Here is a 24,310-nt window from a genome sequence, read left to right on the forward strand (position 1 = left end):
GTTAAGAATCCCTTGCAAGCTCATGTGTCTGCACAGAGGAATTTTCCTCTTTCTTAAGACTAAGGTTTTTAAATATGTAAGTGGTAGTCTTTATAGTTTGTGATTAGAGAAATACCTATAAGTATACTTATATAGAGATATTTCTCTTATATTTTATAATGAAACTGTCTATATATGTGTTTCTTCAGTTCTAATTTAAAACAAAACAACAAAAAAACCCCCATCCACTCAAAGTTTTTTAGATGGCCAGGTATGGACTAGTCATATGTACATTTGTGGTGTAGTTAGGAAATACCTAGGCACCTGGCTTATCTGTTCTCTGAATTTTTAAGGGTTCCCATTTCTGTTTTCTTCTACGGAGACTGGACTTTTTTATGAAATTTGTCTATGAAATTTGTCAAATACGTGGATGACTGTAATAAGAATGAAACTGATGTGATAAGACTATATAAAAATGCTGTATAATTCAATTTTTTTTCCAGTGTTCTCTTTCCCTTCTGCAATTGTAGGAATGCCAGTCGTTGCATTTGACTATGATGGTTTTCTGCAGAAATGTCTTAAAATAGGTTATATGCTCTAATGTGCTGTGCATAATACCATATTAAAATACACTTCATTAAGTCATATGCTAGGACTTGCATCTAATTCTAAAGAAGTCCAACTTTTTTTTGTTAAATTCAGACTTATGTATCTTCTCAGGTACTCAGCAACACTTCTGGGGGAAAAAAGCTCTCCCCCTCAAGTAGAGTTCTTGTTCTAAATATCTTTCTAAAACTGTGCTTTGTGATCCCGATCACCAGCACTTTCTTCAGGCAAATGTCCAGGAAGCTAAATCAGTAAATTTTATCATTTCTGGAGAGAAAGTTTTGGTGTATGCTCAGTGTAAGTAGCAGACAGCTTGCAACAAGAAGCATAGCCAGAATTCTATTACAAATATTTAATGAATGTATAGCAATATTCTTTCATCTCTCTCTTCATAAAAATAGTGGTTGATGCAGGATAAATCAAGTTTACTGAAGATTAGAACCAGAAAAGTCCTGATTCCATTGGTACTGGTGGTAAAAGTTCACCAGATAAGTAAGACCAGTCACCACTAAGCCTTTCACCACAGGCTTGTCTTTTAAAATAGAACCACAACCAATTAGCACCTATGAAATACCATAATGGAAAGGATAGTTCTGTAAAGCAGTAAAATCATTCTGTTGGAAAACCTCCCGTTTACATAGGCAAACAGGTTAGCTTCAGGTAACTGAAGCAGTTACTGCCCTTTGTTATTGTGTTCATATAACTTTGCCTAAAAAATACTGGACTGGATGAAAAATATTGGACTGACAATTGAGAGCTCAGAAGCATATGTGTTCATAGTTCAACTATTTCTGCTTCAGTAGCAGGGCAGTGGGCGAAGTTAGACGGATGGACAACTAGAATTGGCAACTCCAGTTGTTGCGTACTTGTATGTCAAACCCAGGTCTCATGTACTTGTATGTCAAAAAGCTGTTTTTTTTTGGTCTAGATTCAAGATATTAAATAAAAAATGTGGTCTAGTTAGTTCCTTCTGAAATGCTGTAGTACATGTAATAGTAGTTGTTTCAAGCTTTGTACATACTTGACCTTTAAAGATATTGCTATGTATCATTAAATAGTGCATAAGTATTTTGGAAGTACTTTGTTTCGACTTGTCTTCTTTAGTCTCTGTGCTTAGAAGAAGAATGCACTCATGTCTTAAATTTTGAGTATTTTGGTGAGGGTTTGGTTTTTTTAACTTGATGTTTTAAAGCAATGCTAACTTGGTTCAAATATTAAAGCACGGATAATAAACAGCTTAGGACCATTTGTGCTTGGTTTGAGAAGAGACATGGGGGTACTTGATAGTTTTGTTCAGTGTTGATAGTGTGTTCAAGATTTTCAATAGTGTAAAGACTTCCATAGAATGAGCATAACTGCGGAGATTAGATTCTCCTTTATTTCCACTGTCTCTTCATCTTGTCCTCAGTGCTACACATTTTTCTTCATTTCTCCTGTCTTTAGGATTATTATTATACATGAATCCATACATACAATTTAGCATTCTTCTAGGAGAGGTATGATTTCCTTTCAGAAATTGTGTGTGGAGAGAGCGTTCCTTCAGATTTCTGGAGGAAAATTTACTTGAGAGAATGAGAAGAGAAATTTCTTGAGAGAAAAAGAGAATGCTTTTGATGGATGAATTAACACTAGAAAATCTTGTGCAAACTGCTAGTATGTTTTTTTGCCTTTTCTACTTCCCTTCCTGCCCATTTTTCAGGAGTTCTGTGTGCATTCTTTTCTTCTGCCTTTGAAACACATCTACATACACAAGAAAACTAGTTCAACAGTGTGTTAGTAAACTGGAAGAGTTGAGATGTGTTCTGTTAAAATATCATTAACAGAAACTGTTTTGATCCAAAGTACATTATATAAAAGTTAATTATGCAAATGAATGAGACTGTATTCCCCATTTCTCTCATTTGCTTTTCCTGAAAAAGTTCTGTTCATTGTTGCATACAATATTGCCTAAGATTTTGGGCTTGCTTGGATGCAGCATTCCTGAATTATATGTTACAGGGATGAAAGGGCAGATGCTATTAATTTAAAAGTAGGGATTAATTCCATGTGAGTGATAACGTGTTTGCATTTATAATGAAAGTGAAAAATTATGAAAATATAAAAACATTGAACCATTATGACAATAGTATGTAATAGAACATCATTTCACATTCGGTTTGACACCCTAATACAGCATGCTTTTGAATGCTGGTTTGCTCTGTGTTTTGTCCTGGTATTGTTTGTTTCTCTCTAATTTTTCACTGTGCTATATTCAGTATTTCATATTCTGGAGGTGATGGCTCTTTTGCAATGCAGCACATCTTTCATTTCTTCCACCAAATGCTTAGTACTATATTGGGTATTTTTGGAAACACTGCCTGAAGGGTTAACTTCCTTTGGTCTTTAGGCAACAAGTTGACAGTGACATAGTTGTTCTTAGGTTCTGATTATTACTACAAAAGATTTTGAGGTAAGAATTTAAATGATGATTAATTTTATTTGCATTAAAGGATGTAGTCATGACACAAAATGTTCCGATTTTCATGCTAAGATGTACACAGAATGCTGATTTTTTTTTTTTCCCTGTGACTTCCTAAATATGCAAAAAAAAAAGGAAGGTACTGCCAATGCTGCTTTCTTTTGGATGCCTTCTGTCTTGCAAAAGTTTCAACTGCCAAAGAAAATTAAAATAGGAAGAAAACACTTTATTAAAGAAATAGTTAAATCTTTGACTGTAGCTAGAGATGTTTTTCTTACATTCACACAACATCAATTATAAAAGCATGGTTTGCATATGGAGGTAGAGGTTGTTCTTGGTGTTTTGATCCAAGACTCAGTGATAGAAATGGGAGTCCTTTCACTGACTTAGTGGTCTCTGGATTATTTTTTTCCCCTCAATATCTTGAACTTTTTCTTAAAGGAACAAATGTTGTTCCTTTCACAGTGGGTTTGGCAGGGTCACCTTGCTGGGGAACAGGAAGTTCTGCTTAACAGCTGTGGGCATAATTAGGAGAAGCTGCATGTGAGCTACATAAAAGCACTCTCTTCCACTTCAGAGAAAGTGGTAATTGCTGTGGAGTTGGTCCAGTCTGCATTGGTGTCTCCATCCATCCATCTGGGTTTCTTAGTCTTGGCACTGGGAAATGGATATCATTCAGCGTTTCTTAGTACATCTTTGTTAGGCAAGCAGAAATGCAGTAAAGGAAAAACAAAGTGTGTTTTTCCCCAAATGTGACTTAATCTATATTAGAATGTTCATGAATGTTAACAAACTTAGTCTGGGAATGCTTTCAGTGGTAAACCAAGGTTAGCGAATATTCCTAATATTGGTTTTATACATGATTTACTATTTTAACTTTTGTTGTTTCATCATTGGATTAATTCTATAGACTGGGTATAGTTTACATTTTGTTCATTTGAACTATCTTAGAAATTATGTTCTGAACCTTCTGATGTCTCAGTGAATAAATTACTCATTTCTAGTAGTTTCAAGAAAACTATGTATCTTCGTATTATGTCTTGTTGGCCAGTATTGTGGCTGCATCCTTGTGGTCCTAAGGCCAACTGTGTTCTGGTTTGCTTCTCTTCTATACTTTTTGTTTTCTATCTGGAGTCTCTACCTTGCATTTAAAAAAAATAAAATCTGTAATTATTTTGAGCATTACATAGATTCCCTGCTGTTGTCGGTCTGCAGCAGTAGACTTTAGGATTATCCTCAAAAGTAATACATGGGGCAATTTTGTCTTTCATTTTCAATCTAATATGACACTGCAAACTTGTAGACACATGTGAGGAAGCTTAGCTTGCCCTGCAAGCTGGTTGGACATGAGCCAGCTCTGGTCAAAAAGTCTGAGTTTCATTAACTGAAGAAGTTTTGCTAATGCAGCTAGTTACATTTAGCAGGCTTAAGTATGGGCAGATATGATCCTTTCTGAAAAGGATTCATTAGACATCATAGCTTCAGTTAGGTATTTCGGATATGGTTCACAGACCAGTGCAAGATGGTAGTGAGTGTCTGCACTTGTTAAGTCTTTCAGTGACTTGGCAGAGAATCTGTAGTACCATTTATATCCTGTAGTACATTAAAAGGTGTGGCTAGCACCTAGATCTGATGAACCTGAAATAACTTAAATCTAGCTTTGAGTGTGGTTTTTTTTCAGAGGGAAAAATGGTGATTCGGATCAGCATAACTTGGTACCTTTTGTCTTTATTCATTCAAATAACGACAGAGCTTAAACGTTAATTTAGTCATCTTTTAACACATGGCTATGACTGATGATACTATAAAGGATGAATAATACATTTTTTAGTACTTTTTAAATCAACATCATGTGAAGCAGTGTTTGGATGAAAATTAGAATTTAGTTGAAGAAATAAATATCTAGTTAGGTTTCAGGATAACTTTAACAATATTTTTAAATGGAAAAACAAAGCCCATTTGCCTTATTTAAGAAAGGAATTACTGTTTGTAAGTAAATAATTTGCCAAAATTATTTCTGATTCTGATGGTATTTAGGATTTTTGGAACTTGATTCATCAGGCATCACTTTTTTCCTTTTTCAGTTATTTGAAGATGAATATAAGGATTTCCTTTCCACTTTCCGCTTTATTTCTTTAGATGAACAAGTTAATAACTGAATAAACAGAAGTGTAATATTTCTTACACAGCAGGAGCTCAACAGGAATTTTTTGATATATTAAAGCAGAAGCTGTTGTCTGATCTTAGGATCTGAGCAAGTTGTCTCCATAGCTCTCTGGCTTAGCTGTGGCAATAAGCACGTATTTCTTAGTACTTGTTATTTTAGTTCAAGTTTTTATAATAGATTTTAAATACAGATCTTAACAAGTATTAATAATTTTAAATAGGCTCTATAAAGAGGAAGATATATTTAAGTTCTGGGTTTAAAAGGTGTAATTTCTTAATGGCCCTTCTAACACCAAACCTCAAGAAATAATACCAGTTTAGTTGTCTTGAAATTTGATCAAGAAAAAATAAAGAGAATAGTCAAAGGAAAACATGAATTAATACATAACACTGAAAGAGGAGGAGGGTCAAAGTGGAAAATCGGCAAAACTTCACAATGCAGTATACACATCAGAGGGATAAAAATTAGGAGGAAGTGGACTTATACAAATTTAATGTCCTTGTTCATAATAAGTTCTGCTTATTTTGTTGGGATGATGCTCTGGTATCTCAGGTAATGGCAGAACAGGCGAGGTCTTACAAAGAGATCCCCATAGACTAGAGAGCTGGGCAATCATCAACTGTAAGAAATGTAACAACATCAAGTGCAGGATTCTCCACCTGGAATTGGGTAATCCTGGTTATACATAGAAAATGGGGGACAAGAGGCTGGAAAGTAGCCCTGCAGAAAGAAATTTGGGGGTTTGGGTTCATGGCAGGTTCAACAGGAGTCAGTGTGACCTGGCAGCAAAAAGGGCCAGCTGTGTCCTCGGGTGCATCAAGCACAGCACAGCTAGCAGCTCAAGGGAGGTGACTGTCCCACTCTGCACTGGTGTGGGCCCACCTTAAGTACTGTGTGCAGTTTTGGGTGCCTCAATAGAAGGACATCAGACTATTAGAGTGTGTCCAGCAAAGGGTGACCAAGATGGTGAAAGGCCTTGAGGGCAAGACTTGGGAGGAGTGGCTGAGGTCACTTGCTTTGTTCAGCTTGGAGTAGAAAAGGCTGAGGAGTGACCTCATCGCAGTCTACAACTTCTTCAAGGTGGGCAGCGGAGAGGGAGGTGCTGATCTCCTTTCTCTGGTGACCAGTGATGTGAGGAAATGGAATGAAGCTGTGTTGGGAAGTTCAGAATGGGCATTAGGGAAAGCCTCTTCACTGGGAGGGTGGTTGGTCACTGGAGCAGGCTCCCCAGGGTGCTTGGTCATGGCACCAAGCCTGTCAGAGTTCAAGGAGCATCTGGACAATGCTCTGAATCATATGGTTTAATTTTAGGTAGCCCTGTAAGGAGCAGGGAGTTGGACTTGGTGATCCTTATGGGTCCTTTCCAACTTGACATACTCTTGATTCTATGACATTGCAGTGGACCAGAAAGGGGCAAATACCGTGTTTTTGGTGGTAAAGGAGCCAAGGTTTTATATAAGCCAGGCAGCTTAAATTTCAAAAAAAAGTGCCATGAAAGCCTGGAAAAGTTACAGGTAAGTAACAAGGCTGTATGGATTTGCTATGATAGTAATAGTGAATTAGTCTGAATAAAGGGATATGAATTGTGTATATAAGGGAGAAACCATATGAATCGGGCTGTGTGTGAAACCAATGTGGCCTTTGCTGCTGTCTTGCACGGTATTCTAAAAATAAGCAATGGAAGTATGGCATTGATTAAATTACTAGGTGGGTGTAAAATTAACTAGAAAATCATGTGTTGAAGTATGGTTTATATGCAATGGTCTGCCCTGTGTGCAATTCCCCTTCTGTTAGCAATTTGGATGATGTAATGCAATGTAAGTATCACCTGATACCAGCTCAGGAAGGCTGCAGAAACGCTGGAACAGGATGAGAATTAAGAGTTATCTTGGCAAATTGGAAGACTGTCTCAAAAAAAATGAAAGTAATTCTGTTTGAAGTTCTGCATGCTGCTAGATACAACCAATGACATGACATGGATGAACAATGTCGTGTTATATAACGTTTGCCTCACTGTACACCTATGAATAGACATGGTATGTGCAAACACATACTTCTGTGCTGTTTAGTGCTAATAAGACTTTACATGTAGCACTGCATCAAGTTTTTAGCACTTCTTTTGAAAAAGGTTGGAAAGCATCTGGAGAGTCAGAGCAGGGAAAGCAGTAAGAGTTAAGTGGGCATCTAGAAAACAACTGGAAAGAACATATAGTATGAGACAGGAGGCAGAGGGCAGTTGGTCTATAGAAGATACCTGATAATACACAAATCTGCAAATACATGAAAAGTAGCTGCAAAGAGGAAGGATATGTAAATTTATTACAATTTATAAAACAAATAAAGGTGTTATTTCATCAGTGGACATTTAAGTTAGGTGTTAGTGATGATAAGTAATGGAATAAATTGGCAAAGAATTTTGTGGAACCTTTACCCTGCAAGGGTTTTAAGGTTAAACAGAGGTTTCTTGTGAGTGTGACTGTGCCAAAGGGCATGAAGATGGACTAGATCATGTGAGATTCTTTGTAGCTCTGGTTTCTATGGTTCTAGCAATAAATTATGCATTATTTTACAATCAAATCACTTTAAACTACAAATTATACATAGATTTAGGTAAAGAAGTTGAAGGACCTGACAACTTGGAAAAGAATTTTTAGAGGGTTTGATGACCAAGGAAGAAGAGTACCATAGAACAGTGCAAGGATATTTCCCTAGCAACTAACTGCATTAAGCTGCAGAACAGTCTCTGAGGGAATGAGGATGATATCAGCTAAATTATTTAAAACCAGTTTAGTTGAGCTATTTTTTAAAACCAGTTTAGTCAAGCTATAAAAAGAGGAATAAGGGGGCTGGCATGTGTTTCAGAAAAAATTAGTCTGCTAGGGTGGCTGTTAGGTTTATGCTCATTTGTATTGAGTAATCACGCACGTTAGCAGTATCATAAAAGGGACTCTTTAATAAAGCGTTCAATGTTAATCAATGGAATTTAAGTGTTCTTTTTTAACTATTGATCAGGGAAGCTTTGTGTTTGGTTTTTTTTCCTGACCTTGTTTTTAGGATCCAGAAAAGAACTTCCCTGTGAGCTTTGCAATTCAGAAGCATTGAACCAAGTACTGTAACATCACACAAAAGTATTTTTCAAGAATAGGCATGTTTTACATTGGCAAGGACATAACTTGTGAGTAACTTCATAATTCTAAGCAACTGTGTAGGGGTGATGAAATTAATTTGCATTTATTCCTTCTTTTTGCCAGGAAAAACTTCCAGTCTTTTCAGTTCTATTTTGTGCAACTCCCTATCCCATTATTTTATTCCTGCTCTACTCCTTGTCTTAGATCTCATTTTTAGTGCTTTACTTCACTGTGTTTTTGACAGTGTTCTTTACTTGATCTGTGCAACTTACTGTAAAAACAGTCCAGGAGAACAAAATTCAGGTCATGTGAATAGCAAAATAAGGCACTTAAGTAATTTTATAAAGTTAACAAATGTCTAAATATAATTTGGAGGATAGAATTGGAAAATAATGTCTAAACACTAATGAATATGCACTAGCAAACAAACCAAGGGAAGAAACTGCATAGAAAGAGTATGGAATAACAGGATACTCCAACTCTAGTGTTTTCAGTGAAGGATGTGCTGCAGATGCTTGAAATAGATGAATGTAAATTAAAGAAAAAAAAGGATAACTTGCTATTTGCAGCTGAACGAAGACTTTTCCATGATATTTGAAAAGTCATGGCAGTCAGGTGAAGTGACTGGAGACTGGAAAAAGGGAAACATTGCACCCATTTTTAAAAAAGGTAGCAAGGAGGACCCTGGGAACTACTGACCTGTCAGCCTCACCTCTGTGCCTGGTAAGATCATAGAGCAGATCCTCCTAGAAGCTATGCTAAGGCACATGGACAAGGAAGTGATTCAAGACAGCCAGCATGGCTTCACTAAGGGCAAGTCCTGTCTGACCAACCTAGTGGCCTTCTATGATGGAGTGACCACATCAGTGGATAAGGGAAGAGCTACTGATGTCAACTATCTGGACTTCTGCAAGGCGTTTGACACGGCCCCCACAACATCCTTCTGTCTAAATTGGAGATATGGGTGGACTGTTTGGTGGGTGAGGAATTGGTTGGATGGTCACATCCAGAGGGTAGTGGTCAATGGCTCAGTGTCCAGATGGAGATCGGTGATGAGCAGTGTCCCTCAGGTTCATACTGGAACCACTATTGTTTAATATCTTCATCAATGACATAGTGGGATTGAATGCGCCCTCAGCAAGTTTGCAGATGACACCAAGTGGTTGACATGCCTAAGGGACAGGTTGCCATCCAGAGGGATCTGGACAAGCTTGAGGAATGGGCCTGTGTGAACCTCATGAGGTTCAACAAGGTCAAGTGCAGGGTCCTGCACCTGGGTCAGGGCGACCCCCAGTACCAGTACAGGCTGGGGGATGAAGGGATTGAGAGACAGCCCTGCTGAGAAACATTTGGGGGTACTGATGGATGAAAAGCTGGACATGAGCCCACAATGTGTGCTCGCAGCCCAGAAGGCCAACTGTATCCTAGTCTGCGTCAAAAGTGTGGCCAGCAGGTCGAGGGAGGTGATTCTGCCCCTCTGCTCTGGTGACACCCCACCTGGAGTACTGCACCCAGCTCTGGAGCCCTCAGCACAGGAAAGACATGGACCTGTTGGAGAGGGTCCAGAGGAGGGCCACAAAAATGATCGGAGGGGTGGAACACCTCTCCTATGAGGAAAGGCTGAGAGAGTTGTTCAGCCTGGAGAAGAGAAGGTTCCGGGCAGACCTTCTTGCAGCCTTCCAGGACTTAAAGGGGCCTTATAAGAAAGATGAGGACACACTTTTTAGCAGGGCCTGTTGCAATAGGACAAGGGGCAATGCTTTTAAACTAGAGGAGGGTAGATTCAGACTAGATATAAAGACATTTTTCTCAATGAGGGTGGTGACACAATGGCACAGGTTGCCCAGAGAGGTGGTAGATGCCTCATCCCTGGAACCATTCCAGGTCAGGTTGGACGGGGCTCTGAGCAACCTGATGTAGTTGAAGATGTCCCTGTTCTTTGCAGGAGGGTTAGACTAGATGACCTTTAAAGGTGCCTTCCAACCCAAACTAATCTATGATTCTATGATAAATATACAGCCTACCTGAAACAACTTCTTTTAACTGAAGTTAATCTTAGCTTTCTTCTTACTACTCTGAAGAGGATTAGATGTCTGTCTGTCTGAACCTAAAGGCAGGTTAAGTAGCCTGTCTGTATAGGTCAAGGGGTTTTTTTGAGTTGGTTAGCAAACCCCTTTCAATACTTGGGAATGAAAGATCTGTTTGCTTTTATGTATCAACCGTTTTAAGTTTAATATTGATTTTAGCTTTGTTTAGGAGAATTAACATCTGGAGAACTATTAGACGCTTGGAAAATGCAATGAGATTATTTTATGTCACTCTCCTGTAGTATTTTCAGTATCCAGCTAAATGGTAGCTGGACGTAGCTATAAAACTACCCTCCTTAATTCTTTTCTGAAGGGCATCAAGTCCAGCAGTGGTCTATATCCTTTTTCTTTTGCATTGTAGTGTTGATTAGTTGTTGCAAACGCATGATCTGAGTGTGCAGTAAGCTTTTCGTTTATTTTGAGGCAGTGACTGATGGTCTCTACTCTAAATGTGCTTTTAACAACTGTTGTTACTTTAACAAGAGTTTGTTATTTTAGTGATATGGATACAGCAAAGAAAAGACTTTGAGGCATGACTAAAATAAGTTAAAAAATTTTCATATATGTAAGGATTAAGATACTTGTATTAAGTTTTAGCCATCTCTTCCTCTAACCAAAACAGGTTATCAGACCTTTTGGAGGGAATGTTTTGTGTGTTTCTCAATTTTATCATCTCTTCTCTTAAAAACAAGAGAGAAACTCTGCGTCTCAAGATTGATCTTGCTTGTTCTTCTAACAATCCAGTTGTATCTGGATTCGTTGTATATTACTTCCCTTCTAACTTCATTAGCCACAGCTAACTTCCTGCTAATTTGATTTTTCATTTGTCAGCCATTCCAAAGCACAGCAGAGATGATAGTTAGACTTCTGTTTCTCTTCTTCCCCGGTTTGTTATGTTCAAGTCTGTAGATGAGGAATGTTGGCACCAGCACCAGGAAGAATAGTTTGCTTCATAGCATGACAAAATTCTACATTGACAGAAACTTAAAGTGCAGTGTTAGAAACAATAGCATAGGCTATTAAATGTGGTCTACTTGGAGCAGAGTAGGAAAAAATTGGACAATGATAAGTGCTAAAAGCCAAATCTGTCATACTATATAGCATGCCTGCATTTTGCAGAGGGAAGCAGATGAGAGAATAAAAGCAAATTTGCCATTTTATAGCTTTTTTCAATTGTTGTTCCTGTCTGGCTTCTAGTGCAACATAAAACAGTGAAAAGGCTGCTGTGAGTGTTTTGTCTGCCTCAACTCTTTCTGGAAGCCTCCTAGTCCTTCTAAAGTATCAGACAAGGAAAAATGATGTTGCATATGCACTGCCTTCCCTTAGAATTGTCTGTACAACTCGATAAATCAGAAGGTAGTTGGTTAAACTAACCTTAGGCTTGACTACTAACTGGCTGGAAGATGAGAAAGATAGATAGCAATACTGGGCATTTGACTCTAGCTTCTCCTTGCCCTCCAGTTTACTTTTTCCCATTCCATATGAATCAAAAATGTCTGGTTGATTATGTGTAAAAATTGTATGTTTGGATGTTTATAGCTGTGAGAAGTCCCATGTAAACATTTGTATTTTGTATTAAAAAGCAAGGTAAGTCAGGTGTATGCCACAGATATGGCAATGTAGTACATTGTTTGTAATCTGTAGCATGCCCAAGAGCAGTTTGTGAACTTCAGTTATGTCCGGGCATTATAATATAGTTATTAGGGCTATACTATTTATGGAGGAAATATATTATATGAAGCTGGTATAAATGAAAGCCAAGCAAGTGTTCTAAGTTGTTACGACATTCAATCAAATACCTTCAAACCGCTATTGCTGAGTAGTATTGATAAACCATACATCTTTTGCACCTGTTTTAACAATATTGATGTGTTTCTTGGAGGATGTCATTCTGGGACCCCCAAAGAACATTAACAACACTTTTCTTGAGGAGGTCTGTATTGGAGGGTTCCATACGTGGTCATCTTCTCATACGTTTTTTCGTACTTCCGTTCTCTTCATTTCAAGAGGAGGAAAGTAACCTTCTTTTTGGGATCCACAGGAAGGTCACCTAAGGGTAGAGGCAGATGCTCTATACTGCCTGTTTCCTAGAAGAAAGGTTTGAAGGGGTTGAACAAACATCCTAGCTTTGGTGACCACGTAAGCTATCTTTAGACTCAGAACAGTTCCTAGAAAAAGGATTGGAAGAGCTTGCCAGATCTGTGAAGTGAATAAGAATTTCTTAAGCATTTCTCAAGCATTTCTCTTACTCCTTTGACAGTGATACTAGTACAGATGCTGGCAATCTGTTATGTAATCAAATGACATGATAATACAGAAGATGGAGTGAAGCAATTAAGCTGTATAAAATGGTGATGTCTACATGAGATGAGCCTAACAGTGCTGCATTTGTGAGGATGCAAGCTAACAGTCTTTGAGCAGTTTGTTGGCTCATTGCTTCAAGAAAAAGAAAATCACACAGTGAGTTTACTACAAACTATGACATAATACCTGAACCTTGTCTCTGCGAAGGGCAGACTTCCTGTCTTTCACAGCTTTCAAAGGCTGGGAAAATCAAAGCCAGGATTATCTTTGTGTACACTGGACATGAAATGATTCTATTTGAGGCACCTGTTAAGGGCTGTGCTCTTGGCACCAGTCTTTTCATCCAGATCAGGTCTCTTTACATTTTGGTTAGTTACATGGTACTCACTGTATTGAAAAGAGATTACGACTTGTCTGTGATTATCTTGCACAACAAAGCTTCTACAAAAGAGCTTTTTGGAAACAAGAAGTGTTTGTTGTTTATATGGGTATGTAAGTGTTTGTATAGGTTTTTTTTATAGGTACCACATTCACTAGTGCCAGGGCAGATAGTGGTACTGAAAATTGTAAGCTATTCAACTGAAATAGTCTAGATTCTTCTTTAACACAGCTAAAGCTAGCATGAAAAAGAAATACAGACATCCTTCTTTGCAATACCATCTCTACTTATTTGCTACACTCACCTTCTTTTATCTAGCATTATCAGTATTTATCAAGGACCTAATTGCATATTTCTGCTGGTCAGACTTTCACAGTTTGGTAGCTTGATAAATTCTTCCTGAAGCTTACACAGAAACTCTCTTCCAAATCCTATTATCTAACCTAAAACTAAGGCCATTACTTCAGAGAGGAGGAAAAATCAAGTGAGTGTGTCTGATGTAACGTTTCTGTGGCTTGTACTACAAGCAGAGCTACAACCCCATGTGGAGGTTTTGTCTGTTTGGCTCACCCTGTAAGATGACCTGTTGATTTTTTTTCCTTATGCTGAATTTCATGCAGAGGGGCAAAAACTGCACACTTCACACACATCCTACAGGTATTATTATTACACTGACAGGATGGCATGTTTCAAATTGTCCTTACATCTGATCTTCATGATGAGAGGGCAGCATATAGGTGAAGACTAAATGGATGGCTCATTTGCACTGCTAGCTGGCTGCATAAGTTTTGCTTTGCTGTTGAACAAGGCTTACCGTGCCACAGCCAGATCAATCTCTCTGGTGTTTCTGTGAAATCGATGTGCTGCTTTGTGGAGTTGTCTGCTTGTGGTTGCAGTGAGTTCCGCTGGAAGTTCATGTGTCATATTCAGAAGAGCAGTTCTAATTACCTGTTGGACTGATGTAGCTACAACTTCTAATTCCAGTGATGTCAAGTATGTCCCTTCACCTATGTGCTCTCTTTGAGAAACAGTTGTCGTCTTTTTGGTTTGGGGTTTTTTTGGTGGTGTTTTTTGTTGTTTTTTTTTCTAGTATCGACTGATACTAGAAAACCTGATACTTCACATCTGGAGGTTTGCTATTTCCACTGAAATACTCTAAGCGATGAATTGTCACTCACAATGTTAGTTTTTTCACCTTTTCCTGTCTGCTCTTCTAGATTGTGCATCTGGTAACTGTATTTTAGTATTTGAAGCGCTGAGAATGTGCGAAAAAGATCTGGGGAGGGGGGCTTAGAGCTGATTGCCATTACAGTGAAAAGCCTCAAAGAGCATGTTGTACGTGTCCAAGGGTGACAGCATTGTGTTGCAGATGCATAAAATGAGAAGACAAATTTTACTTCATAACAAGATAAGCAAAATGTAGAGGATTCTTTTATAGAAGATAGCAGCGTTCAACTTCAGGATTAAGATGCTGGTTATGCAGTTGGTCTTGTCAGGACAAACATTATGCTGCAAAGCACTGTATACAAGAGGAAGTTAAGATCTGAATTTAGGACGGGTTTAGTAAAGAAAAAAGTATGTATGTATTCTAGTGGCTTTCGGTTTGCTTTCCTTTTGATGAAGCCTGATGTGACAGAGAAACAGCTAGGTGCTGGCAAATAATTCCTGGGTTTCAAACCAGCCAGACAATAAACAACTCTATAATACTCAGTGCAGCAGCTTCTCTAGAGCCCATCTGTTTCAAAATAACCCTCATTCTGCTTACAGCGCGGAATGCAGTGCTGGCTGGAGTTTGTCCTAATTTCCGTGGCAGCCTGCGTGGCTCCGGTGCCACCTGCTGGGTGAGCCAGCGATGTCCCCGGGCTCCGCAGGAGCACCCAGCCGCTGCCTCCCCACTGAGATGTGGTGCGAGGGTCTAAAGTCTTATTTACTTGCTAATGGAGACTTACATGCACAATTAAAAGTGTGAATTTAATATTGCAGGCTAATATGTGCCCTCTCTCCTTTTGTTTCATTTCTTAAAGGAGGAGAGAAACAGTGGCCCAGTTGCAGCTGTCATTTTGGGCATCATTTACTAAAACCTATGGATCTGCGTGGATTATATGTTCTATTATTTGACTATTAAAATGCTCCTCAAGCATTTGTCTAAATTGCTTAAAGCAATTTGGCATGTAATACTCTCTAGCGTCTTTGCTTTTCACTGAAAGATGATTAGATCTTTCAAAATGATGCTTCAAATGTGAAACTCTTAGGAAAAGATAAAGCTTAAGCTTAGATAGGATCAACTCATGCCTCTGCTGACATCTCTTCTGTTTCTGACATCTGTTTTTGTGCCTAGAACTAGTTTCTGTTGGGTTTTGGAGATTGACCATGTTGGTTATTTGGTATAACATGACCTGTGAATGTCCACAGTAGAAACTACTGCTGTTTGTTTGGTGTGATTATGCCTTATTTTTTTCAAATATATCATGCAATGAGTATAGCAACAGAAGCAAAAAAATTCTGTTATTCAAGTGTTCATCAATTTTGCCTTTTAACAAAATAAATATGATTTAATTGAAGAGTGAACAAAAACAATAATCTATTGCTCTCCTAATTGTCCTATAAAAATATTCAGTGTGATAGTACTTAATGTGGAATAATCTTTTACTTGCAAATGACCTGTTACAAGTAAGGGGAACTATTCAGCATCAGTTCAGTGGTGAAATGGAAGTTCAGGGTTTGTCATAAATGTCTCAAATGTGAATCCAAAATGCACATTGAAACATTTATTAAGTTTTCTTCTGCTATCATAAGGTCTCTAAGGAAGTTTTGGGCATTATGAGCTGTTGTAAGTTAGTAGAGCCCAGAACTGCATGGGAAGAACAAAACAGAAGTATATGTGTATTGCAGAGTTTAAATCATTTGAAAGATTTGTATCCAATAAGACAGTCTTAACTACTTGCGTTTATTGCTGGTTGAGTTTGTTGCATGCTGTTTCTGTAGAATTTGGAATATGTTTTCTTGTTCTAAAACAGAAATATCATTTAGCAAGATCTTTATAGGCAATGAGTATCTATATCATCAAAAATGTATCAATTTCAGGAATTTCAGAGTTGAGATAGCTGTTTGTTTGCCATCTATTAATTACAAAAATTCAAGCAGGTAATAGAACTTAAGATATAACTCAGAAGTTTTTCTTAGGAATCAGAGGAACCAATATTGGGTGCAGAATTTTCAGTGCAAAGTCTCCAGTATCGAATAAGGTATGGCTAATAGTCACACATAAAGCTATTTTTTTTTCTTTCTGCTTTACCAGATTGGGCAGTTGCATTTTTAAAATTACTGTGTTAAACATGCGAGTAATTTGTTTCCAAAACTTGGAACTTGACAGGAACCAAGAGAGTGTGGCAAACTCTTTAGTTTCTTGAGGGATTTGCCTGGTTAATTTAAATCTTTTGACTTGAGAAGACCTCTGCTCAATAGTTTTTGGTTTTTTCTATTGTTTAAATCAAAGAAAAAGGATGCAAATTTGAGTAACAATCTGCAAATCTTAGGTTTGTTTAACTAGTTTTGTTTGTCTTGGGTTTTTTAACTAGTAAAAATAGTCTTATGAGTCAGCATGAAGTGTTTTACAGTCTTTCCAAAATTGTTGCTACAGTTACTATACGAGCAGTTCCTCATGTAAATCTTGATATAGATCAGGTGCTGAAGGAAGACCGGGAAGCAAGGATGGGCAAACATGCTCCGTGTCAGCGCTGGCAGTCCAGGCTGATGAGCTGTGTGAGACTCTGCTCTTCAGAGTGCAAAACATTCTCAGTTGTCTCAGCCGAGACATGCTTGCTCATTCATCGCGGGGAAAGAAATATGTTAAAAAGAGAGGACAATCAGTGTTGTCCCCTTCATTTCAGACTGTGTGTCAGTGATTAAACAAGTGTCTGATTTTGACAGGCTGAGTAACCTTTGAACCAGTGTTATTAATGCGTTATACATTATGCTTACGGGGGACTGTAGGTTCAGAGTAATGTGCTGTAATGCCTAACTACAGTAAGTATTTTGGGCACAACAGGCATATTTAATATGTGTATTAAAATGTTGAAGGTTATTAAAGTTTTATTTGTGTTATACTAATGCAGGTTTAGTTAAACCAGTTGCAATTACGGTGATTTTTCTTGTTTTGGTCCAAAGCTGTATAATTTTAAACTTCAGTCACAAAAAAAACCCCACACAGTGACAGGAAGGGTGTGGAGGGTCTCAGTCTTCTGTGTTCGCAGAACAGAGTTCTACTTTACAATAAAATTCGTTTAAAAATAAGCTACGTAAGGGTTAGTGTTTTGCTCTATTTCCTGCTATGTCCTTTGGTTTTGTCTGTCATCTGGTGTTACTGCGGTTTTTAAAATACTTTGAATACAATCTTAAAAACCGTTAGTCTTGAATTTTTTTGCTGATGTGTTGAAAAGATTGGGTTCATTTCTTGCACAGAAGTCCAGGTGTTGTTTCAGTAGTAGCAGTTGCCTTATTACCATTTCTGAACACTGTGGCTTATAAATATTTTTGTTAGATAAAGGTGTTATTTCCTTCATATTTCTATTGTAATTAAAAACAAAAAGTTGTCAGGTAACTATTTTATGTAACAGGATAATTTAAATATATACATACACATATAAATACATGTATTTAAACCTTCACTCTCGGACAACTTGCACTTGTCAAAATATCGTTTGATGTAAAATAAGATCTTTTCTTGAACATAACGCTTTTCAAAATATACAGTTATTTTTTTATTTTTGGGTCAACATATAAAGGAACATTTTGCATCTTTTTTTAATAATATCTCTTTCTATTCCTAGTGATCATTAAAGCATATTTATATTTGAAGTGTTGAGCATATTTTATGGTGACTCTTTCAGTACTCAACTGTTTAAGTGTTGTCTGATTTCTTAAATAAAAATTAACCAAGGATGTGATATAGATAAGTATTTTAATGAGAAACCTTGATACTTAATTGTCAATTGTTACTAAATAAAAATTTTTTTAAAAATGCAAATGTTTTCTTAATTGTGATGATAAAAAAATATTGACAGATGATATACAGTTTTGACTCTGCAGCTATTTCTATGATCATGGTCTTGACTATTACTTTTCATATATCAAAATTATTGTCAGCTATTGTTAATACTTATATTTAAAGTATACCCATCAAAAGTAATAATATAGAGAAAATACTAGGCATTTTAATTAGTCTTATATTAATATAAAAATAACACTTTGAAAAGCCTTTAACTTGCTGATTTTCTTTTCCATTTATTCAACCCAAATATTACATACCATTAAAAAAAAAATTAATCACAATGATTTTTCTCATAAATTTTCTTGCCATAACAACATAAACGTTGAGACTGTTAAAATTAATTCAGTGTCAGCAGTTTCTGTACTTAATCATAGATGATGAACACGATAAATACATATAGATATATTCATTTGTATTACAGTATGTGTCTGCAGCTCATAAATGTTGACTTTAAAAGATGGCTGAGCTTTCTCAGGCTTTTAACTTCTTTGTCTAGACATATTTTGGCACTGTTATGAAAGGGTCTGGTGTCTACTGACTACCTTGCTTTGTGCCTTGCAAATTGAAGCTGTTGGGTTTTTTAATTTCTAAATGAATGTTCATTGGGTTACAAAATTCTGTAAGCCAGAGTTTTTTTTTCTCAGCTGTGTCAGTAGAACACAGTAAAACTATGTGTTTCTTCTTTTCAAACAAACCTTCTTGTATGTATAAGGAAGTAAAATGAGGGAAAATAAATGTAATAAATGAATATTCAGTTCAGCTTAATATTTTTTATAATAACCCTTCTGCCCATGTCTAATTTTAAGTCAAGATTGCTCTAGGATTTTAAAAAAATAAAATTGAGAAGCACTGCAGTTAATGTTACCTGTGCCAAGCTTTATGATTTCAGTACATGTTAGCTTTCTGTGTTTTGAAGAGTATTGGTCAGATAGCAGTGTAGCATTTTCAGAGGCAGAGTAACAGCTTAAATATCTTTCAAATTTGTCTCTAGCAAGTCGAGACAAGCTGAAGATTAAATACTAAAATATATATTAAATTCATTTCCTGTGTGTTAATATGAATTTGAGAAATCCTTTTAAACAGTGCATCTCATTTTATAAACATTTATGTTAATATTGCTGCTGATCAGAGTTTGAGCAGCTACAGTTATCTCTGGAAGCATTTTCCAAAAGTTTGACTTCTTGACAAACAGAAAAGAAAAATTATGAACAGGTTCTAATATTTTCACAAACTCATACATTTATTGGTGAGTACTCTACACACTAAAATGCTTTTGTAATTGAATCGGAAACCAACAGAGCCTCTTCCTAAGTTGGACTGCCTGACTTCATGGCATGTAAACAGGCCTTATCTGTTTGCTACAAACAATTTCTGATACAGGATACAGCTGTATTTGAAATTAATCTCAAAAATGAACATAATAGTACAATACTTACTTTTGGTTTTCCATATTCACTTTTGCTAATTTAAATGAGATCCTGAGGTGAAAGTTTACAAAAATACTGGATGTTACGAAGGCTGTTGTGTTATCTTTAAAGCTAACTTGCTTACCCTTAACACTGTACCTATGCTCAGAAGACAGTCTCTCATTTTTGTTTCCCAGAGCCCCTCAGCTGAGGTGATGTGTAACCACAACCTTTTAATTGTTTCTTTGCTTGGTACCTTAATGTGAATTCTGAAGAGTTGCTGGAATCGCCTATTCTTGTCTTCTTGTGGGGTGCCAGGGCAGAGAACCTTTGGTCTTGGTGTGCTATTTCTGCTCAGATTAATATGCTTGCAGTTGTCTCTAGCGGAGCTGCCACGTAGTTTATTTCTGAAATTGCTTGCTGCCAACTAAAGATGGGAGTTGTATGTGCATCTGGTATGGGTCAGCACATGCTGGACTGCAATACTAAAAGTAACAACAAAAGCTTATTTTGCCAGAAGTAACAACTCGGGACCTTTAAATAGTTTAACGATCAGGAGTCAGGAGTTTAGGGAAGAAGTTTTATGAAGTAGGGATCATGAAAAATGTAAACTCCCACGCTAATACTTGTTAGATGTTTGGGTGTTCTTTTGGCTATGGCTTGTTGGTTTGGGCTTTTTGTTGTTGGGGGTTTTTTTTTTTTCCATTTCAGTGCCTTTGAGAGCAGTTCCTGGAAGTTGTGATTGCCCTGAAACCATTGGAATTGGAAACATTCACCTCCCTGTTTCCTTTGTGTTGTGATGCTTTGGATTACAGGATATATGTGCATTTTTCTCATATTGCAGAACAATATAACAGTTGTTTTTCATTGTCTTGTAGATTTTGGTGGAGCAATGTATAATAATGAGCGGCGACCCTATGGTTTTTGGTTTCCACCTGCGCAGCATTCAGAAGAGGAAATAAGAAGACAAAGGCTTCGTAGGTTTGAGAGACGATGAGTTGGCAGGTGTTGATGTCAATTGTAAAGTGCTATTCAGAGTTACCAAAATATTTGCAGATTTATTTGTAATATGTAATCTGCAGGCTCCTTTGTAATTTTTTTCCTTTTTTTTTTTTTAACCACCAGTTTCAAAACTGCAGAGGATTTTGTGAGTTCCGGCTCAAAATGGGAACTTGCATAAAACGTGTGAGATAGGAATCAAAATGTGATCTTTGGCTGTCTCCATCTTAATGCACCTTAAGTATGGAAGATGACTGATGGTTTTACCAAACTGTCTTAAGTTCTTTAGTGTAGCTTCAAGAATTCCTTGGCTTTTTGACTGCTGGTATTCTCAGACAACAGGTTTTCTTCATCACAGATGAAAAAAACAGTACTTTTTTTTTATACAATTGTAAAACTATGCAATTTTTCCGTACAAACTTGTCTCTGTTTATGATGACGAACTGTTTTTGGGATTGGCATGTGAAATGACACTTGAAAAGATTGCTTTGATGACAACAGCTAGACCATATGAGTCACGGCTTAAGCTTTTCGGCAGTCTTGCAAACTGTGTGAAAAATAGTTGCAGCTATCCTTACCCCCTAAGGAGTTATTTAATAGTTATTTAATACAACCTTTAGTGTTGCAGTCTTCCTGAAAACATGCCGTTTTTTCTAGAGCTTGTATGGGATATAGATGAGTTGTAACTATTTGTTATTTCCTAAAGCCTTTCTTAGTATTTATGTTATAAATAAAAAAAAATAAAATGCTTCCCTTGAGAGTTGACATAATTTGTTAAGAGTTTTATGGAAAGGGAGGTGGATATGCCATGCAAAGAATGTATTTATTTAGTAACTCATACTTGTTTCAAAGCAACTATTTCACTTTTTAAGAATGCTTGGAAACTGTGTCATGTATATGCTCTTCATGCAGTTGTAGAAGTTCTGCTATGTGTCTATATGCATCTCATTTGACGTCCAATATCGGCAGTAAGAGCTTGCAGACTTGTGGAGATTTTGCCTAAATATAGGCTACCTTGAATTCTTCATTTTCTAGAAGGTATTTCTCTACCCAACTCTAGAGAGGTTGATAGGACACCAGAGAGCTCAGTTGTCACTCTGGGCAGACCCTCTACTCGCTGCTTGTCACACAGCGACTTGTCCTGCCTGTGGCACATCTGCCTTTTAAGTAATGTTAACTAATGGACCTGAAAGTTTTTTGTTCTACTATCACTCAAATTACTCATTACCCAGGCTTTTTTTCCCCCTTCATAATAGAAGAAATTCTTCTGAAATTTGGGACACTCCTCTGTAACTATTTTCAGTCCTGAAGAGGTATGATTGCACAATTTGATTATTGTTTTTTGGCACAGAACTGTTGGGATGTCTTCAGCACTAATTTGGTAGGCCATTAGGATGAGGAATTTAAGGTTTCTTTTCAAGTACATATGATTACCAGTCTGTGCCTTATGAAGTCTACTCCTCTGTAGAGTTACAGCTTGAATGCAAAAACGTAGTGCTCTTTTTCATACAGAAAAAAATCCTGAAACTAATTTTTTTTACTATGTTCTTTAAATGAATAGTACACTTTCTGTTTGTAACTAAGCTTTTGTTTGCTGAAAAATGCACAAGCTCTTCCTTCTCTCTTGTGCCACTCTCATGTTCACCATCCTTCTTATACCTATTGTTGATTTGTATGCCAAGAAGCAGCACGATATTGTTACGCCGGATATATGGCTTAAGGTTCTGAGAGCCAAAAGGCACAACTGCAATGTGATTTTGGATATACTTGTTCAAGTAGTGTAAGAACACTGTTAATATTATACAAAGTGTTTTCTGGAAGATTCTAAGGTGCTTAGTACATAAGAAATGCTAATTTTTGTTGTATTCTTGGTCCTGGTTGTTTTTCTATATCTGCAGTAGCCATAGAATAAAATAACAGATGACTTTTCTTTACTTGCTAAAAATAGGTATCAAAACCTGTGTATTTCTCTCAGTGGGTGGCACTTAAATGTAAATGAGGAAGAAGTAGAATTGGTTCCTCAGACTAATCTTTTAATGCTCTGGTCAGAAGTTTCAGTGTAACTTAGTGTGGCTCTTAAACCCTGTTATTTTAATTATTTAAAACCACTGGATAAGCCACTAGTCAATTGAAAATAGATACTAACTAAAATAAAAAACATGATTACAATTTTAAAAGTACTTGTTTTTGTAAAGTGAGGTTAGAAATATTTGCCATTAAATATTCACAAAAATTGTCAGTACTAATAATTGTTCAGCTGTTTTGACTTTTTTGTATACAAAATTGAAATAAATATATTTTTTACATTTAAAACTGTTTGGTTTTCATGATAGTAATTAATAAGGCATGTATTTTAAATTACAGAGCTGCCTCCATATTGTTAGAAATAGAGACTTGTGATATCAAGGCGGCAGATTGATTATGTTGGGATTAATTTTGTTTCTTTTGATTTTAGTGGAAGTTTTGGGATTGGATTACTGGAAAGTTCTGGTACTTACAGTATTGTGTAAAGTTATTAACAGGGTGATTCCTTAGTAGGATTTTTACTATTAAAAACACCCATCAGTTCAGGTTTCAGAGCACTGATGATGATAGAAGTTGCAGATGAGTTCCTAACATATGCTGTGCTGCATTTCATCTCTTCAGGGACAAAAATTAAGAGCAGTCTACATAGATGAGTGAGTATATCATGTTGCATATTCTCTAACACTGTTTAGTGCCTGACTGTGTAGAGTAAGGATTCTTTAAGAAAAAGTAGCTGTGTATAAAATATTTTAGCATCCGAAGTTTGATCCTGTTGTTGCAGCTGTGATTTCTTGTGAATTTTTCATACTTCCTCTAAACTCTGTAATCAAGTGCCATGTAAGAAATGCCACCTTCTTAATTAATCCTAATCAGCAGACTTGTTAACAGGCACATTCTTGAAATGTAATGGTTGAATGACCTAATGTATTACTGATAATAAAAAGGGGGTTCTTGCAGTCCAGAATTAAGATGTGGTGAAAGAACAGTGTGTATAATTTCTTAAATTCTTTTCGCTCTCCTGTTTTGTCCTTACGCATGGACAAGGTATATATTCTTGTGTATGTATGCTTTTCTCCTGGCAGTACCACTTCTCCTAAGGGGGAAAAAATGCCCTTTAAAATACTGAGAAAACAGTATTTGTATGTGTTCCACACAGCAGTGGGAGAGACTGTGCTAGGTGAGTGTAGGTGGAAATGATGTTCTCGATACAGGCTGTAAACAAGAACAAAATCCCTCCTGCCCACTTTAAATTGATGTCTTGGTGCTGGGGAGAAGAGTTGTTTAGGTGGGGAGTGTGTCGAGACCGCTGTACCAGCCTCCTGTCGGAGAAGTCGTTCTGCCTGAGCTTGGTTTTCTGTGGTTGCCTTTCAAACAAGGTTTGCTTGCTTGTTTGGTGGAAATCAGAAATGGAATTTTCATAGTCCATGGTTTAAAAAGTTTGGCTAATGTTTATTTTCACATACACCTTAAAATCACTTCAACAACTCCCATTGGTATAAAGGGTGTAGTAGGAGACCGTGAAGGGACTGGCCACTTTAGAGAAGTTTTGCTTTTGATTTTTTTTTGTTTGGTTTGGTTTGAAAGTGAAAGGGAGCATTTAACTCTTATCATTAGATACAATTTGTTCATACCACATATATGCAGCTAAGGAAAAAAGAGCCTAAGCATTGCTTCGTTAAATTAGTTATTTATATAAAAGTCTGCAGAATGATGATATGTCTG

At 36.9% G+C, this 24,310-nt stretch overlaps 1 protein-coding gene across 1 annotated transcript in view; it reads left to right on the top strand.

Moving 5' to 3' along the window:
• The window catches only part of RHBDD1 (rhomboid domain containing 1), a gene marked incomplete at its 5' end in the record, with an annotated part of 40,920 nt that extends 19,779 nt beyond the window's left edge, over positions 1-21,141 (top strand). The window contains one exon of the mRNA XM_082003383.1: positions 20,443-21,141. Within this exon, the coding sequence (XP_081859509.1) occupies positions 20,443-20,561 (119 nt within the window). The 3' untranslated portion in view covers positions 20,562-21,141. The remainder of the gene's footprint in view (positions 1-20,442) is intronic.
• Positions 21,142-24,310: the final 3,169 nt, after the last annotated feature.

The sequence above is a fragment of the Phaethon aethereus genome (genome assembly GCF_964289735.1).
Source record: "Phaethon aethereus genome assembly, chromosome: 9".
NCBI classification, from domain to species: Eukaryota; Metazoa; Chordata; class Aves; order Phaethontiformes; family Phaethontidae; genus Phaethon; species Phaethon aethereus.